This window comes from Chelon labrosus, assembly GCF_963514085.1.
Source record: "Chelon labrosus genome assembly, chromosome: 5".
NCBI classification, from domain to species: domain Eukaryota; kingdom Metazoa; phylum Chordata; class Actinopteri; order Mugiliformes; family Mugilidae; genus Chelon; species Chelon labrosus.
In genome coordinates, this window is record NC_140341.1 from 13,913,834 (window position 1) to 13,931,026 (window position 17,193).

The following is a 17,193-nucleotide window of genomic DNA, read 5'->3' on the forward strand; positions in this document are numbered from 1 at the left end:
CTGATCATTTTACTTATCATCCATGTAAAGAGTTAAGTTGGAATTCCAGATCAGAATGATTTCAATTCGCTTTACAAACTGAACCTAAGATAATATTCACAACCTAAGTTACTGCTGAAACAACAATGCCCCATCTTGTCAACACACAGGTGTACGTTCCAAATCTCCCCCTCCCCCTTCCCCATTCCTTTAAACTTTAGCCCACAGATAACATTCAATTTAAACACCTCAACAATCTAAGATCTTTCTTTAATCTCTTTAGGTGATGGAGATGACAAACTACCTCTTTGAGCTTCTTTCTCCATTTTCACACATGAAACAACAGTGAAGTGTAAACACTGTTTGTGTGCGAGCCTCCTGAGGTATCAGATGAACAGATATCACCGACTATGTCAGGTCAGGACGAGTGTTTGATCTGTGATTGGTGGTGACACGGTTTGTAGCCATCACAAAGTCACACTATGAGGAAGACACCACATGATGAAAACTGAGGAGAGAGGAGTAAAATATGGCTGCTGTGATAATGGTAATGAAGACACTCGAGGCCCCAAGAGTCAACAGAAACTAAATCCCACTACAAGGACCATTAAGTGGTTGATCTGTGGGCCGTTTAGCAGAAGCTGCTGCTTATCCTTAATAAAGAATCTGACCTGCGACCTATGCACTTCGACCTCGGCCAAAAGGAATGTCTGATCCCATTATTCAACACTGTAGATGTCAGTTCCCTTCTTTAACCTCTTGTCTGCTATAATGGATCCTCAAAGAGCTGCTGTAATTGCCACAGGCATGAGTCATCTGCCAATGTCTGCAAAGAAAGCAATGTGAGCGCAGACGCACATCAAGTTAACCATTTCTAGTTAATCGGAGCTTACCAGAGTTTTAGAGTGACATTTCCTTGACAAACCCTCAAAGATAAAGGAGATGATACACAGACGGAAGTGTCAAATGCTCATTTTCTGAAGGTCTCTGTGTTCTGGACCTCTAATGGTATAGTGCTTCAGTGTGCAGTTGTGTACATGATGCACACAGTCATATCAATGAATTCAGTGTTTTTGATCAAAATATTCTGGGGTTGTTTTGTTAATCATCTGACAAGCTTAACATTATTTTTGATCATCTAAACCCTGTCATTTTGGAAAAATTATAACTTTAATTACAACTTTATTACTAATTACAAACTGCTTAGACAAAACTAGACATTTTACAATATACAGTGAGTTCACTCATTTATATTGGACTTGAAACTATAGCCTCCAAGTACACAGCTACTGTACATGTTGTAAGAGGCTGCATGACATTGTTGCAGATAACACAGGTTAAAACGGTCTTAAATCTTGAATGACAGCTGAGCTAGCGATGAAGCAACAGATTAATTGTATGTATTCATAATTAATAACAGACATGATGCATACATTTCACTCATTGACTATATTAAACCTGTACTGTTCACACCCATGTTCATTCTAAAAAACTTTTTTCTATTTCCATTCCTTTTGCTGCTATGTTGCTTTTTTTAAACTTCTGTAGACTGAAATAACCTTTGTATTGTCGAGATTAAATGAGATTTACTGCACATAAACCAGGAAACGGCCCTTTTTTTGGGTGGGGGTCGGGGGGGGGGGGGGGGGGGTATGTGTGAACTTTAATGACTTTCATTCATTTGTACACTGTACGTCAGACGATCTGTCACGGTGATGATTTACCAGCAGCTGTTCTTCTTCCTACTAACGATGTAGATGTCAAATCGAAAGTATAAACTGGTTGAATTTGAAACACCTGGCTGGAAGCTCTGAGAAGAATTACTCTATGTGTAATGCACAACTGTGATGGAAACATGCTGTGTGATATGGCGTGATGTATATCTGCACTATATCTCTGCCTGCTGGGTGTGTGATACTCCCGTTTCCAGCTGAGAATCATCTCTGCGAAGGATTTCCTGTAAGCAAGCTAAACCGGCTGGAGTGGACCTCTGAATGAAGGTGACTCAAAATGTCAGCGAAAGTTTGTTCGTACATTAGCAGTGTGCCTCATGATTGGTCATGTCAGTTTATGGGATGGTCAGTCCACCACTTGAAATCTCTCATCAAACATTTATATAGACATTCAAAGTGCACTCATAATGAATCCTGACTCTGGTGATTCCTTGACTTTTTATCTAAAGTCACCATAAGGTTGGGATTTTTCATTTTTAGTGAAATTTCTAATTATTGAATTATCTGCCATGAAATGTGGTGAGTTCGACCTCTTAAAGGTCCAGGGTGTAGGCGTTAGGGGGACAAATTAAGCAAAAATGGCATATTCTTGTGGGTTTTTTTAAGCTTGGAGTGAGCTCTTTATATCTATAGCTCATCTTCTTCCGTGGAGGACGTCATGTTGCACCACCACGTATCTACAGTGGCCTAGAATGGACAAACCAAGCACTGTGTCTAGAGATGACCTTTAAGTTTTTTACACTGAGTTGCTGGCCACTGCCGTTTATTTTATGCTTGGAAACAGAAGGATGAGGAGTATTTAGTTGGTTGCAATCTCCAATCTCACCACTAGATGCCACTAAATTTTACACATTGCTCCTTTAAAATTATTTGTATTAATCCATACCTCTTTATCAACATTTTCATTTGCCAGAACTAATTCCATTCTCACTTGTTGCAGCATAATGTCCATTGCTAACTAGTAAACATTGGCATGAAAACACATTACATGGTCAGCTCAAACATCCTCAGCAAACATCCGTGTGTTAGCATTATCACAGTGAGCATGTTAATAAGCAAATTAAGAAATGGTTGAACCCGATGAAGGCCACAAGTTGAAATGGGATGGTCTAATGAAGGTGTTCCATATGCTACAAGTGTATCTGGAGTCTTGACAGTACAACATTAAGTCAGTCAGTTAGTCATGTTAAACTGTAAACCATTTCTTTAACAAGACATATTTGCCTGATTTCATCCAGTCAGTTTTAAACAACAATGCAAGGAATTTCCTCAGTTTCAGATAGTTTCGCTTTCTGCAAATAATTAATGACTGTAGCGCTTTCACATAGTCCCAAGTGTTTGATGTCCTATTCACATTTACAGTTTAAACCCCAGAAGAAAGCTTGCACTTTGGGTGGCTTTTATGTGGCCTACATTTCACTGGTGGTGCACTGTATTTCAAAGCCTATTCAGCACTTGCGCAAAAGAGAAAGATCTCGAACAATAACTTTATTCATTTCCCCACACTGTTTCGCAGCCTCCCCGTAGGCTCGGTGAATCCAGGACAACATAGGGAGGAATTTGGGTGAGAGAGTTCTTGATTCATTGGATATAAAGAGGAGAGAAGCATGTCCAAATGACCCCTGTAAATGTGAGTGGGAAGGTATAAACATAAAACCGCGAATGTCTTTGTGAGCGAGGGAAGACACAGACTGAAAAGAGCTTACGAGCAGAGTCTGCGACCAACTCATGCTGGTTATTGTTGCCCGTCTGGCTGTATGACTCACGTGTATGCACAAAACAAGTCTGGAAAACTGTGACGGAAACACAGGTACTTGACTTCAAGTGTGCTTCAGTCAGCAATCAGTTCATTTATTCGTTTACTGTATAAACCTTAAAGAATGTTTCCTTCCTGATTTTGTTCAACAGGCTGTTACTTACTTCTTAGCACAATGCTAAAATACCAATTCAAAAAAAAAATGGCCTAAAAAGTAGGGCAGCATGTCAAAAGGGAGAGTTTATACTTTCTGTGCAGCTCCGCCTTCCGGGAATAGTTCAACGCTGAGCAGAATCAAATAATCATACTTGGACTATAAAACAAACACATGCACATACTGTACATACAGAAGCCAGTAAAGCAAAACATCAAACATAACCTTGTTTGATTTGGCTTGGTTATAACCGAGGCATGTCTTAATACTAAAATTCCCAAAGGCCTCCATTAAAGAGATTTTGTGCTACCCATAAAAGGCTCTCACTGTTTTTTTTCTTCTCTTGATAAACAGCACAGCTTGTCTGCACTATTAGTTCTTTACAGCTAATTCTGCTTCCTGCCCCACCACCATCAACTTCCTGCCAGGGAGCTGAGGGGCCGTCGTCACTCTCACGAAGTCCCAAAAGACCAGAACGTTGGCTCATGTGGGGAAAAGATGTGAGACAGGAGAAAGACTTTTGGTTTCAAGGTTTATCCACTGACAATGATTTTATATTACAAGGTGTTGACTGACTTAGGCTGCACAGATGACGTGCCATGACTTGACACACTTCCCAACAAGTACATAAAATATGTTATGCCAAAAACCTAACCTAAAACAACAGATCTTTTGAAAATCAGTTGGTTCATTTTTGTTTCCTGGTATTGCAGCAGCTTCTCAAAATTAAAGGGACCTTTTTTCTATTTTAAGATAATCATAAGGAAACAACCTACATGTGATACTAATTGAAAGTCAAGCAGAGGAGTAGTACAAGGGGAATACAACAGCAAAGGGACAGGGTCACTCTGCACACAGCAGGACATGACTCTAATGGAGAACATGAACTAGAACAGCAGGACCTGAAAGAAGCAGGACAGAGTAGAAACTCCCACTGTGTTCCTTTGGATCGGCTCCATTGTAAACAGAGCTCTGGTTTCTGCCCTCGGCCTGACAAGAGCTGCACCTTCCCTCTCTTTAACTCGCCTCAGGTCAAACAGAGACTCAACTCCATTTCCCAGCGGGCCACTCTTCTAATCAGGGTTTCCTGCTACAAATGGAGATACATCAGACTGGGATTACATTTCAGTCCTGGACCTTGGTGCAAACAGGGCAACCTGTCAGAGCTGGTTATGTTGACAGTTCTGCTGCTCACCCAGCAGATGGGAGGACCTGTTAATCAGACACCTGAGAAGTCTGAGAACAGCAGTGTTTGGTTCTGTTAGCTTGGTTTATGAGGAATCCAAACTGGACTTTAGGATGGTGGGATCAGTGACCACAGATTGAGAAAACTAAAACAGCGAGGCAGCCAGGAGCACAGATTGTTCTGAACCTGATTTTGTCCTTCAGGCCACAGTGACAGGAACAAGACTAATGGTGCACTACGGACTACAAATAAAAAAGCAAGTGGCTTTAAGTCGTTTTTAGAGGACGGTGGTGATATGAAGCCACAAAGTAACGCCTTACCCCACAGCCTGATGGCGGGCGTAACATGCTACAAATCAAAGCTGAGTGTGCCTCAGCTTTTTCCAGCATCCAACAACTCATCAATCACTCTTATGTGTTTGCGTCACCATTTCACTTTTGAACAACAGATGGCAACATAACAACACCAACAAGAGCTTGAGCAACACTTGACTCCACGACAAAGTAGATAGTCATTATTGGCTAGCATCTAACCCTGTGAGCTTTCTGCTGCTAAAAGTGATTAAAATCCATCTAGAAGGCTACATATCAATGTTTAAGTCATGTGACTATACATGCAATAGCTTATGAGACATTTAACTGAAAGGTACAGATGTCAACCTCATGGTGACCCCATAGGAAAACACACAGGATGACCAAAATTAATTCACTGGGAACCGTGAATATCTATGCCCCATTTCATGGCAGTTTCACTTTGTGGATATCAGAGTCTGGTGGACTGATCTAAAAAAAAAGAAGAAAAAAGAGAGACACACATGGCTGGCAATGGTTAGACAGCGTACAGGAAAGAGAGAGAAAGAGAGAGACGGGAAGCTGGACATGGTCATGTTATCTCGAAGTGCGGATTTAACTTTGTTAACATTCTTCCCATGACGAGAAATAATTCACTCTAATCAATTAGGCCACAGCTGGGATGGAAATGAACGGTCGATGACTCCTTCCAGAGGAAAACATGTGCAGCAAATGCACATGCTTGATGAGATATCAAAGTTGTGACCTTACTCTTGGGTCTCAAACCACCTGTAACACATGTCAAGATCCAGCACACCCTCGCAGCGCATCGCCCCCAAACTCCCCCGCAAATCAAGTTAAAACAAATGACTTCAGAAATTCAGTCAGCGTGAGGGCACCTGTTGAAGCAGACACAACATAAGAAAGTCCAGAGTAAATTTGTGAGAAAGGAGTATGTTCCTTCTCTAAACACAGCTGTAGCGATCCTTCCATCTGAGCTCACTGAGGAGATTCACCTCTGCCGAGGCGAGACAGGCGACCAGAGCAGCACGTGTAGGAGGAAGACACGGGGGGGAGGGGGGACAAACGAGGAGAGAGCTGAGAAGTGAAGAAGACGAGCTGAGAGAGGAAGAGGGAGGACAGACTGTCTGCCAAGTGTCCCTTTCAGGAATAGATGGAGAGCGAGCAAGGGGACAGAAGACAGGGGAGATAAAAACCAGGGGCAGAATGAGGCTATAAAAGGAAGCGATGGACAGAGCTGGGCTGAGAGACTGAAGCTTGGGAGGACGAAGGCTTTGGAATTCTTTCTGCACAGCCTGATGGGACCCCTGCGTCCCTCCATTAATCACTGCGAGATGGAGTAAGGGCAAAGGACAGGGGCGGATATATATATACAGTATACGGGGATTTTCCAGAGAGAGCGTCCGTAATGACATTACTTCCGAGCTTCATTCCAAGTCAAATAAAGTCTTCATGTGCTACCGCTTTTGGCTCATTATGCCCGAGTCCAGCTTCAATAAACACAAAACAAGGCAGACACAAACGCTCAGGAGCTGCACATTTCTAGAACTGCACAGGAATATAATTCGAAGCATGATAATGTTGAACATGTGAGGATTAAAAATACCACGCTGATTCGATTTAGCAGCCGACTCTGGCTCTGTTTGTTTGCGTATGGCAACATTTTTTGTCTGTTACTGTTAAAGAGTTACTTTCAGCAAAATGCGACTGGTAAAAACAGCAACTTTGATGACACAAGTTCACATCTGTGTCTCTTAGGGGAAAGGTCATAGGTAGGTCTAGGTGCATGACACCCTCTGTCACTCTGTTTGTAATAATGTTTAATACATGGGATATGTGTGAAGACAGTTTGCAGCCAAGACTTTCTTTACACTGACGTAGAAATCCTCTAAAAACCCAAGCTTGCCCACCATCAATGATACAGAAAGCATAGCAGAACACAGGCCTCAGCATCACAGGATAGCCACAAAGCGCTGGAATGGTTAGTCAGTAGATGATCATAAAAATGGCAACCACTTTGGTCTGTTTCAATCATAAAACACCAAGCATTTCCTTTATCCTTTTATTTCTAACCTCTGAAGATTTGTCCTGTGAAGAAGAAATGCAACAAACAAAAGCACAAATTGAAGTTATCTAAATATATTTAGGATATCATTTGAAGTATGGACATGACAAGAAACTGCAGTCCACATGGTGATGGTTTATATCGTCATAATACCAGACCCTTAAATACAGGAACAGACTGACACATATAGAGAGCAGAATGTAGTGCGGTGGCATGAGAGCCGTATCTGCCGGCTGTCACACATGACGGGCAATGAAAACAAAGTGTGGCCAGTGATTATCTGCGGTATCAAACCGCTCGTATTCCCACATCCCTTTTTGCCCTGTATATTGACTTTTTCGTCGTTACGACATAGAAACATTATAATGATGATATAATTAAAGAGTCTGTTGTGCCAACAAAAGCACCAATTTGAAAAAGAGACTATGCAAGACGGCTGGATCCAGCAGTGCGCTACAGCATATGTGTGCACTTTACGTCTGTGTGCAGATTGGCAGACACTTTGCAACCAATCAAGTTAATCTGATATTTTAGTTTAGTGCATCTGGAAAGTCCCAATAATGTGATCACAGAAAGACCACCAACATCCCATTGACACTTTACAGACTGGAATTACTGCCCTGTGGTTATTTGTCTGCTGCAGACTAGCCAAGTTGCAGTTTATGTCCATGTCTATGCATGTCTCGATTTCTACAGCATAATATATGAAGTGAAGAATTCGAAGGGATTTAGAGAATATTTTGATGTCCCTGTGAAGTTCTGCTTTGTTCATCCTTGAGTACAAGCAAATATTTGTGCTAAATTTGAAGAAATTCCCTCAAGTCTGTCCTCAATTATTATTGACCTAGAAAAAAAGATGGCCATCACGTCCTCACACATTACATTTATGTTCTCTTTTGCACGCTGCTTCATGTTAAATACGAACAGGGCAGGGTTTACATCGCAAACATACATCTCTGTAAACTCTGGAGCAGCTCCAAGTATGTGGGGTCCAGCAGGGCTGTAAAGAAACTCTGACACATTTAACTCCACCCCGTTTCCTTTTCCTGTTTAGAGAGCTTCTCTGGATAATCTATTTTCTCTTCACACAATTCTGCACTCAGGATGTTTCCCATAAAGTATCGAACTTCACTGAGCCCACAGATAAACACAGCCCACGCTCACTGCACGTGCACGAGGGAAAATTGGGCTCTCACATACATCCTGCCGACGCGGGAGAGCAAACCGACTAACTAATTCGAGACATCTTTCGGAACACCCCGCAAGAAACTGTCCTTTTAGTCGTCCGCCGCCGCAGCACTTGTTGTGCGTTCATAATTGAACACGCATTCTTGTCAAAGAAGGAAATAATTCGGGGCAGGCGGCCAAATGCACCGGGTCTTTCCTCGCGCTTACAATGCAGCACTGTAGAGGCTAATCAAACAATCACCACCACAAAGTCGCGTTTCATTAACAACACTTGAGCGCACAAAACACACACGTACTTGTACGACCATTCGCACATGGACATTCTCATCCATCGACGCAAACTTCGCACAGCGCAAATGCACACACACACCAGTGACAGGGAAGCCCCACACATGGCCTTCTCATCCGAGGCTGCGGCTTCCTGCATACCAGCACAATGGGCTCTTCCCTTGATTGTTAAAGCCAAGAGCTGGCTCTCTATGTCACAGCCACTGTTTTGGCAATGGATGTGATGGCCATTTTTCTCCCCTTATCACAGGCAGACATCTTCCTCCCCGCCCCGAACACGCACCTTTCTCCCCCATAAAACAATCACACACGACAGGTCAGTCACGTGTCAGCTTTCCATTTGGCGACCACACCCACCGCACATTTGGAGGCAGGCCTTTGCTTTCAAACCATGTAGTAACGTGACCTGTTATTTGCATATTTTTTTTACTATTCTCTTATGGATATTCAAAACTCACTCATTTTGATTTGGTTTGACCACGTGGCTGCGATGTGATACCTCGCCAAAAAGAGACCTGCGCAAACAACATTTATCACAATCATCCACTTAGCTAAAAGGAGGGTAATCGCTAAAGCAGACGGTGCCGCTGGGCTTCCCGGTACTGCAGCAATCCGCGGCCAAAAGTGCCTCTTCCATGGTCGCGGACCAAACTCCCACATGTCACACATCCCCTGCCAGCATCACCCCCCTAGTTCCGTCATGCTCGAACACATCTTGAAATATATTCTCAAACGCATCCGAATCAAAGCGTCTCAAAGGGGCCTATATGAAACATCCTGTTAACATTACTGATTCAAGAGCCTTCCTTCCTCCGCCAACAGACGCTGATAAATTATGCTTGTGTGCGTGGTGCGAAGGGGAGGCTGAGGTTGGTGGCGTCTGCGGTTACATGTATCCACGTGATCGTGTTTTTGCTTTCATGAGTCTGGGGAATCAATTTTAGCAAAGTGTGGGAGCTCCACGTCCGAGAGGGAAATTTTACCACTGAAGATCGTGTAATGCGCCACCACAAAGTCACAGCGTGTTCGTCATCCAAACACAAATGTGGGTTGCTATGCAGATAACAGTGCTAGTCACTGCATTAATTGTCCCAAGATGGAGTTTTCCTTTAAAAGGATCTGAAACCATTTGACTGGATGCCTCCAGCTTTCCAACAGTGATGCTTTCATGGTTTGCTTTGTCATATATGTGAGCTAACTAAACAGAGATAAGCGCACACTTTCAGACAGTCAGTTTTTGAAGGTATTGCACTTGGCATTGTGTGACAGAAGTAAGAGATCTAGAGAAAGATGTCAGTGTGGATGACAGATGAAGGTGGACTGAGGAATTTTCAGAAGCTGTTGAAGCACAGTGACGTGCCTGTAGACCCGAAATGCGTTTTGGATGATTAAATTGCCTCAAAAAGCGTCCTACAACTTCCCACAGACCGTTTGCAATTCACTCCTCCAACATGCTAATATTGGTTAGCAGTGTGCAAGTCAACCACAGAGGCTGGAAAATGAAGCCAATGCTAACTGCTAAAAACTGCAGCTTACTGAATGTCCACTTCAGGCTGGCTCCCAAAATGGGTCAATCCCCAAAGACCTACATGGCAAAAAGTCCAACTTTACAGCAGAAAAATAAACATGTTTACAACCTAATAGCCAATTTCCCCATTCATTCAAATCTACAAGAATGAATTTTTATATAACTCACTGGGTGATGAAGAGAGCGGTCACTGAGTGCTGTCGTGGGTTGCTAGCTGTCCCCCTCAACAACCACATTCATTTTTTAACTAACCAGGACTTCAAAATGGCAACAAACGGTGCCACCACATCACACTGAGTTTCAAAACAGCCTTTCAGAAAACCTCTGATCGATGTCATTCAGGGTTTGTCCACCTTGATTTACAGTCAACGATGGAGGCAAGAAAGGAGGCAGTAAAGCTTGAACATCTCTCTGTAGCTCTCTTTTCACTTTTTCCATTACTTAATCACCATTTCTGTCACTTTCTTCTGTCTGAATGACTCTCAGGAGAACATGTGCAGTCTTATTTTATATTTTTTATATTAAATATTGGCTTATTTAAACAATACCATGCTCATCCTTCCCTGTGAAGGCCTTACTTATTACTTATTTTTGGACATAACATTTGGCATTTGCCGTTCAACTCATTATACAGGCGCCGCTAGTCATATTGTGCATTACGGACACCCACTTCTTTGTAACCAGAAGAACGTAAAAAAACAAAACTATGATTTACAAATAAAAGCTCATGTACAAAATATGTTGAGTTACAGTTTCAAAAGACAGGGAAATTCCAAATTTCAAACATCACAAGGAAATAAATGATGGGAAACTGCTGCACAATGGGTTTAGTCCAAACACGTGAAGCGGTCCCATGGGTCAGATTTGGATTTGACATAAAACAGAAACATATTTTCCAAGATGTAGTTGAGATTGTGAAATTCTGTGTCAGATGGCAAACATCAGAGTGTCACACTCATGGTTACAGTTTCCCCCCCGATGCTTTTTACACGTGAAAATCTTCAGCTACAGCTCCTAGCTACTGGAACTGATGACTCCCTGTTGCACTTCCAATCAACCTCTGAAATGTTTACAGATGGAAGTATACGTACGTCACATCCAGTAACTGAAGCTATTTCATCTCACCCGAATTTTTGTTGTATAATCAACACGAGCAGTTTCTCTGTTTGACAGTTTGCTTGTTTGTGAGGAGCACATGGAATCGTCCCAAACTATAATTAGCTTAACGTGTCCTAGCATCACCGCCTTGGAGAAAAGCTACACAATACACAGAGAAGACAAGCTGTGTCACACGCTTTTAATCAAGCCCTGACCAAATCCGATAAAAGCGAGAGACAACGGGGCCTTTTCACCACACACGAGAAAAATAACTGTTCATTAGAGAGCCTTGAGTATGATATTAAATACCTTGAAGACCCACCGGACATCTGACATCTTGCACAAGCTGAAGTAAAAATGCTCAGATGCCGGATTTAGTGCCACAACGGTGGGCTTCAAGAAAGGAAAAAATAAAGTTCAATATCTCTGGAGAGAAAGAGTGTTTAAAGTAATAAATTAATTTTAAATTAAAAAATATTTTTTACCACTTTGGCCCAGTCAGAACCTATTACAGTGTGATGAAACATCTGTTTACTCTTTTTCACTTGAACGTTTATGAGAACTTGCAAAGCCGGTTCCAAGTGAGCATGTTTCCACAAAGAGGTGTGTGAGAAAACAACAAATCAATACACCACATACAAGAAAGGCTTTGTAATGTCAGCACTGACAGTGAGGACTTTCAGCTATGGATGATTCCCAAATCAGAAGAAGTAGAGGGCTCCAAGCCAAACCCTAATTTAACCAAATTTTTCTAATCAAATCCCTGCACCTATTTTTGGCCGTGTCCTTCTACGTGGACTAACGCCATAGGCTTTTAAATTAAAGCCAAAATGAAACTGAAGGGTGATGGAAGGGTCATGGTGCTGAATGCATAATGTATTAAAACAAAGACGTCAGAAAGTCTCTCAGATAAAAGGCCAATTCATACTTTGTCCATTTCCCTAGGCAGCCGTGGACCAATTGACTTGCATTCACTTTGACACATACTACAATCTGAAGTATGGCAGCAGAACAGAAGAGCTGTCTGTATTTGAATAAACGACATCAAAAAGTCGAACAACAGAAAACAGGACGGCTAATGGATTTTTGACTAATAGTGACCCAGGCATAGTTCCAGGCATTTCAGCTAAAACTAGGTTGCTTTGGAACCTGGTTCCCGGCGAGAACCAGATCCTAGTTGGTGTTGTTTTTCATAGTTTGAGTGATTGAACCTTTGAAAACAAACATGGCAAATGGAGAAGTGTGATGCTTGGTCATCTGAAGAAACTCAGCTTTTAATGTCAATATGGACACCCACCGAACTTCTAAAAAACTTGGTGAAGGTTGGGTTTAGCTAAATCACATATAGATAAAATTCTCAAAATAACTGCTTTTATTTCCAAATGTTTTTATTTTCCAGGCTACAAGGATTATGACACTGACTTAATTTACACACAATATGAATATCACCCATATGTCTCCTCAATTGTTAATTTATTTTATATTGAAACTTAAACTCCATACTTTCAACTTTAAATTGTATGTTTGTGGAGAGTTCTCTTATAGGTAGGGTTGATAGTTACTTGCTACCATATATGAACAGCATGCCAAAGCTCAACATATCATCATGTCTGCAGAGGTCGTGAACCCACCCATCACTTCCAGGTCAAGGGGTCAAGCAAAACACAACATATCCCTAAATGGTCTCCGCTTTCTGTTTATTCATTTTGCAAAAGCAAAAGCCCATGAAACTCACCATTTTAAGAAGTTAAGTTGCAATATGGGTCATTTGAAACAGTTTGGAGTCTCATGTTGCTGTTTACCAGCATGCAAAGCCAAGAACCCTCCTACTGGAGGAACTCCCCAAACCAGACCCTCCCACTGGAAGCACACTGAGGTGAGCATGTGTCTGCTGCTGAGCAGCTCCAGCCAAGGCACTCTCAATACTTAGTCTCTCTCGGGTCAATTTCACGACTCAGTTATGAACAGGATGCGGTTTTCAAGTCTCACAAGCAAAATATGAACCACACGTGTGGGTTAAAACTTACTGCGTTCACTCCCGAGACCAGGATGGCAACGGTGAGGCTCAGGAGCAGCAGCCTGGTGATTAAAAAGAACACAGCGTAAAAATGCTGATCAGTTCATCAGGTTGTAATCGTGTGCACAGATGACATAAACGTGGCTCACCTCAGATTCCTCCACTCTCTGTTGTGTTTGTGTTGTTGCATTGTCCCACTCATGCGGACCGCGAACTGAAGTCTCACACCGCTCTTACACTTGTAGAGAGGCTTCTACAGCATGACGACCCTAGTTGAGGCAAACCAACACCCGCAGTGATAATAATTAAAAGTTAGTCTTGACTTTAGACCCGATGTTTATCATCATCATTCATCTGCAATCACTTTAATTAAATGCGTAACTTACTTTCACCCAAGTTTTGCGCGCGATGGTTAGATGAAGGGACTCGACCTGGGGAGGAGATGCGCTGCTTCCTACGGTTGAAAAGTTTCACACCAGCCACGCGCGGCACCGAAAACCTCCTCAAATATTCTCACAAAAGCACAAAAGTGTGTCGACTAGTCCCTCTCCTTACAGAGAAAAGTCAAAGTGTTTGTAACAGCAGGGTTGAGCCCGTTTGCATGGGCGAGGGTGGTCGTTTTTTGGGAAGGGGGTGTGGTGCAGCAGAAACAAGAGCAAGTTGCATTGATCAGAGCCTCACATCGTCTCGGACAAAGATGCAGTTAAACGTGCTGTCGGTGCTCTACCGATAAGAATTGAAGAGAAAAGCACGAGAAGCGATTAACAGGTGGCCGTTTGTGGACGCGACGCACCGTTTCCACCGCGCACCGCCAACATGATGTTACCGTCCGGCGCACTGCTGCTGCTGCTGCTGGTTCATCTTTACTCAAGAGTCGATTTGACAGAAGCTGAGGTGAGTGGACAGGGACTATTCTGGATGGAGTTTTTAAGTTAGAATCTAACCGATGTGTGGACAACTTTTAACTGAGGATTAGACTTTTATCATGTATTGAAAGTCTAATGAAAAGTTTTTACGCAGGACAAATGTATAATAGATTCTAATGTATCCAGTCTCTTGACACTGTCTATTTATTGTTTTTATCGTATTTATTTCACCAGCACTGAGGTGCACGTTATTAGAGCCAGATGTTTGTGATTTTTGAGTGTGTGTATATTATTCGTTGATCGGGCTGCTCATGCTGCTCTGAGCACTTGGAGTTGGGCATACTCCCAGTCCAGCCTCCTCCGCCACTTCTGCTGGAGAGAGGAGCAGAGAGTTTGAGAGGGAGAGAGGGAGGGAGAGGGTGGGGCAGATGTGCCTACAGTAGCTGAAGTTTCTCTATGTGTGTGGGTGAGTGTGTGTGTGTTTGAAAGAGGTCTGGGGGTGATGAGGGACACAGTTTAGTTGATATGTTTATGTTTAATCCAGTAAAGTCACATTTTAATGCTCTCATGACCTGGTTGGAGAAGGTTTGCATGTAATCACATGACAAGTGACTATGTATATAAGAAGTAAGTCATCATGAAACTAAACTGATGAAAAGTTTAAAAGCTAAATCTGTACTCCCGCTCTCAGTTTACTAAAGACAGCATTTGATGTTTGGCGTTGACCATGTTTAGATTCAAAGAATCCTTTAAACATCCACGTATAATTATGAGAATGCCATCTATGCAGTCATCTTCATTCAAACTGTCGCCACTCAAAATGAAAATTATGGAGGACTGTGTTTAAAACTGAGAGAGGACGCACAGTACTGACTTCTTATGTTAAGATATCTGCTCGTAACGAGTCCCAGTGATAGAATTTCACCAAATTTAATCTGTATGGAAACTCAATTTGTCCAGAGTTGGGCAACTCACCGTGACTGAATGAATGTTACCAGAACACTGAATGTTTAAAATGACATTGACAAAGGAACTGTAGTTTATAGTGCACCCTACAAACAATGCTGGGCACTGTTGGTTCAGATTTTCTTGTTGGCCAGTTACACCGAGAAAGCAAGGGCTTGCGCTCTTACTGTAAGTCCAAATCAAGAATTTAACAAGGAGCCTTTATCTCAAGGCCTGATTATAGGCGGTATACCCAAAGAAGGAGGCTTTGGCAGTATTCATTCAAAAATAGATCAGTGAGTTTGATGGCGGTGGAGGACAATAACTCCTGTCACCCCTGAGAATTCATGCTGAGACAGAAGGAAGCATTGTTTTCAGACAACTGTGTCTTAAAACTAATGGAATTTCCAGCAGAAGCAGCTCTCACACTAAGAGAAATTCAAGCGAGTGGGAGGAAACCCCGGCGGACTACTATCAAAAGATGAGGAGGAACATGCTGTTAGTTCAGTTTATTGCACAGTGAAGCAATGTGTGATGTTTCAAAGCAAACGACCACCTCTCAAGGAACCCTGGTTTTATCGTCACATCAGCTGGGTTGGATGGATCAACTGTAGCTGTGAGCTGTGTGACAAGTGGTCAGGATCCTGGTCAGCCACATGTTTAAATATGTCACAGGAGCTTTTCTCTACCTTTACTTTGCCAGATCAGTGAAGCCCGAGTTTCCTACATTTGTCCATTGTCCGTGCTGTGCTGGCAGAAAGCGTAGCAGCGTGACTTTGAAGCGTTTTCCCTCAATCATTATTCACTTTATTTGCCATTATAAGCCATTAGCCTCATATTGAGCTTTGATTCAGGGAGCTGCGTAGGATTTTGTGATATTGAGAGCCAACATATTGAGTCAAACAAAGCAGCTGAATCAACTTCTCAAAGCATAAACACAAGACACAGAACATCTGGACAGAAGAGAGGACAAAGTAGGAGGTGTATATCTGGCTGAACATCTTGTCACCGGTCGGATGACACCAATGAAACCGGAGCAAGTCAGCGTTGTGGATTTATTGTTGGGAGTTGAATATTTTCCCATCCACCCATGGGAGGTCCACAACGGGAAGTTTGTGATCCTTTCAGATCTTTCATCTGCCCAAAGCTGCACAGTGAACAGAAATCGGGTTTCCTCATCTGAAACAATCAAGCCGACATCATACAGCTTAGAAGTGGTCATAAGTCTGACCTTATTAAATAAAACTAATTTCTGTGCTTGCGGCAGTATGAATTTTGGTTCACGTGAAATAAATCGGAGGAACTCAGGATCTTGGCTGACGTCCACAGGGAGATTCCGAGTGTTTACCTCTGCTTTGTCTTCACATACGCAGAGACGCGACATTGATTGAGCATCCTGTTTGGGCTGCTTCGCAATCTGTGAAGACTCCTGTGTACACTAAGAACATGCAGTATACACGGGTCACGGGCCACGAGTGCATGCAAGCGCTCACAAATGTGATAACCTTGCACCTACAGTGGGTCAGGCTGACTTTAGAAAGGCCGTAATGATAATAGTGAGATGCATTCCCTCACCCTCTTTTCTGTAAGGACGAAGCTTAGCTCTGTGTTGGCCTTTGCTCCCATTTTTTCTTTTTACTGTATCTTCTGTTTCCGAGTGAATTTCTCAACTGTTTATTTAATATAAACACAATAAAAGTTTTCTCCCTTGGCGGTCATTTAATCTGGACTGAATGAGTCACTAGAAATTCCTAGAGGAGAATCAGAAGGAAGAGGCACAGATTAGCAGATTCCTGGGGGGGGGGGGTTGGATGGAGGGATTGGGAAAAAGGAATAGCTGGTGGGAAAGACAAACTTCTGCATCTAACTTTGCGTTGATGCTTCCAGATACGGTGAATCCTAGGGAGTATGAACCCAAATCTGAAATGCATGGAGGTTGAAGTGCTAAGAGCTGTTAATCCCCACACAGTCTGGCACATGTTTCGTCTGTTGAAATCTGAGAATCATGATCAAGACCTGATCTGTTGCTGCCCAAGGTGCTGACAAAGCTGCTTGGTAGTTTTGTCTAGGCCAGATCGC

General features: G+C 42.6%; 2 protein-coding genes across 3 annotated transcripts in view; one reads left to right on the forward strand and one right to left on the reverse strand.

Moving 5' to 3' along the window:
- col4a2 (collagen, type IV, alpha 2) overlaps positions 1 to 13,846 on the reverse strand; it is a 56,664-nt gene extending 42,818 nt beyond the window's left edge. For both annotated transcript variants that reach the window (XM_084544455.1, XM_084544454.1), the window contains exons 1-3: positions 13,690 to 13,846; positions 13,453 to 13,572; positions 13,314 to 13,365 (exon numbers count right to left, since the gene is read on the reverse strand). In XM_084544455.1, the coding sequence (XP_084400581.1) occupies positions 13,314 to 13,365; positions 13,453 to 13,505 (105 nt within the window). In that variant the 5' untranslated portion in view covers positions 13,506 to 13,572; positions 13,690 to 13,846. The remainder of the gene's footprint in view (positions 1 to 13,313; positions 13,366 to 13,452; positions 13,573 to 13,689) is intronic.
- Positions 13,847 to 13,966: 120 nt separating this feature from the next.
- col4a1 (collagen, type IV, alpha 1) overlaps positions 13,967 to 17,193 on the forward strand; it is a 36,736-nt gene continuing 33,509 nt past the window's right edge. Inside the window, exon 1 of the mRNA XM_084544456.1 lies at positions 13,967 to 14,197. Coding sequence (XP_084400582.1) covers positions 14,120 to 14,197 — 78 coding nt within the window. The 5' untranslated portion in view covers positions 13,967 to 14,119. The remainder of the gene's footprint in view (positions 14,198 to 17,193) is intronic.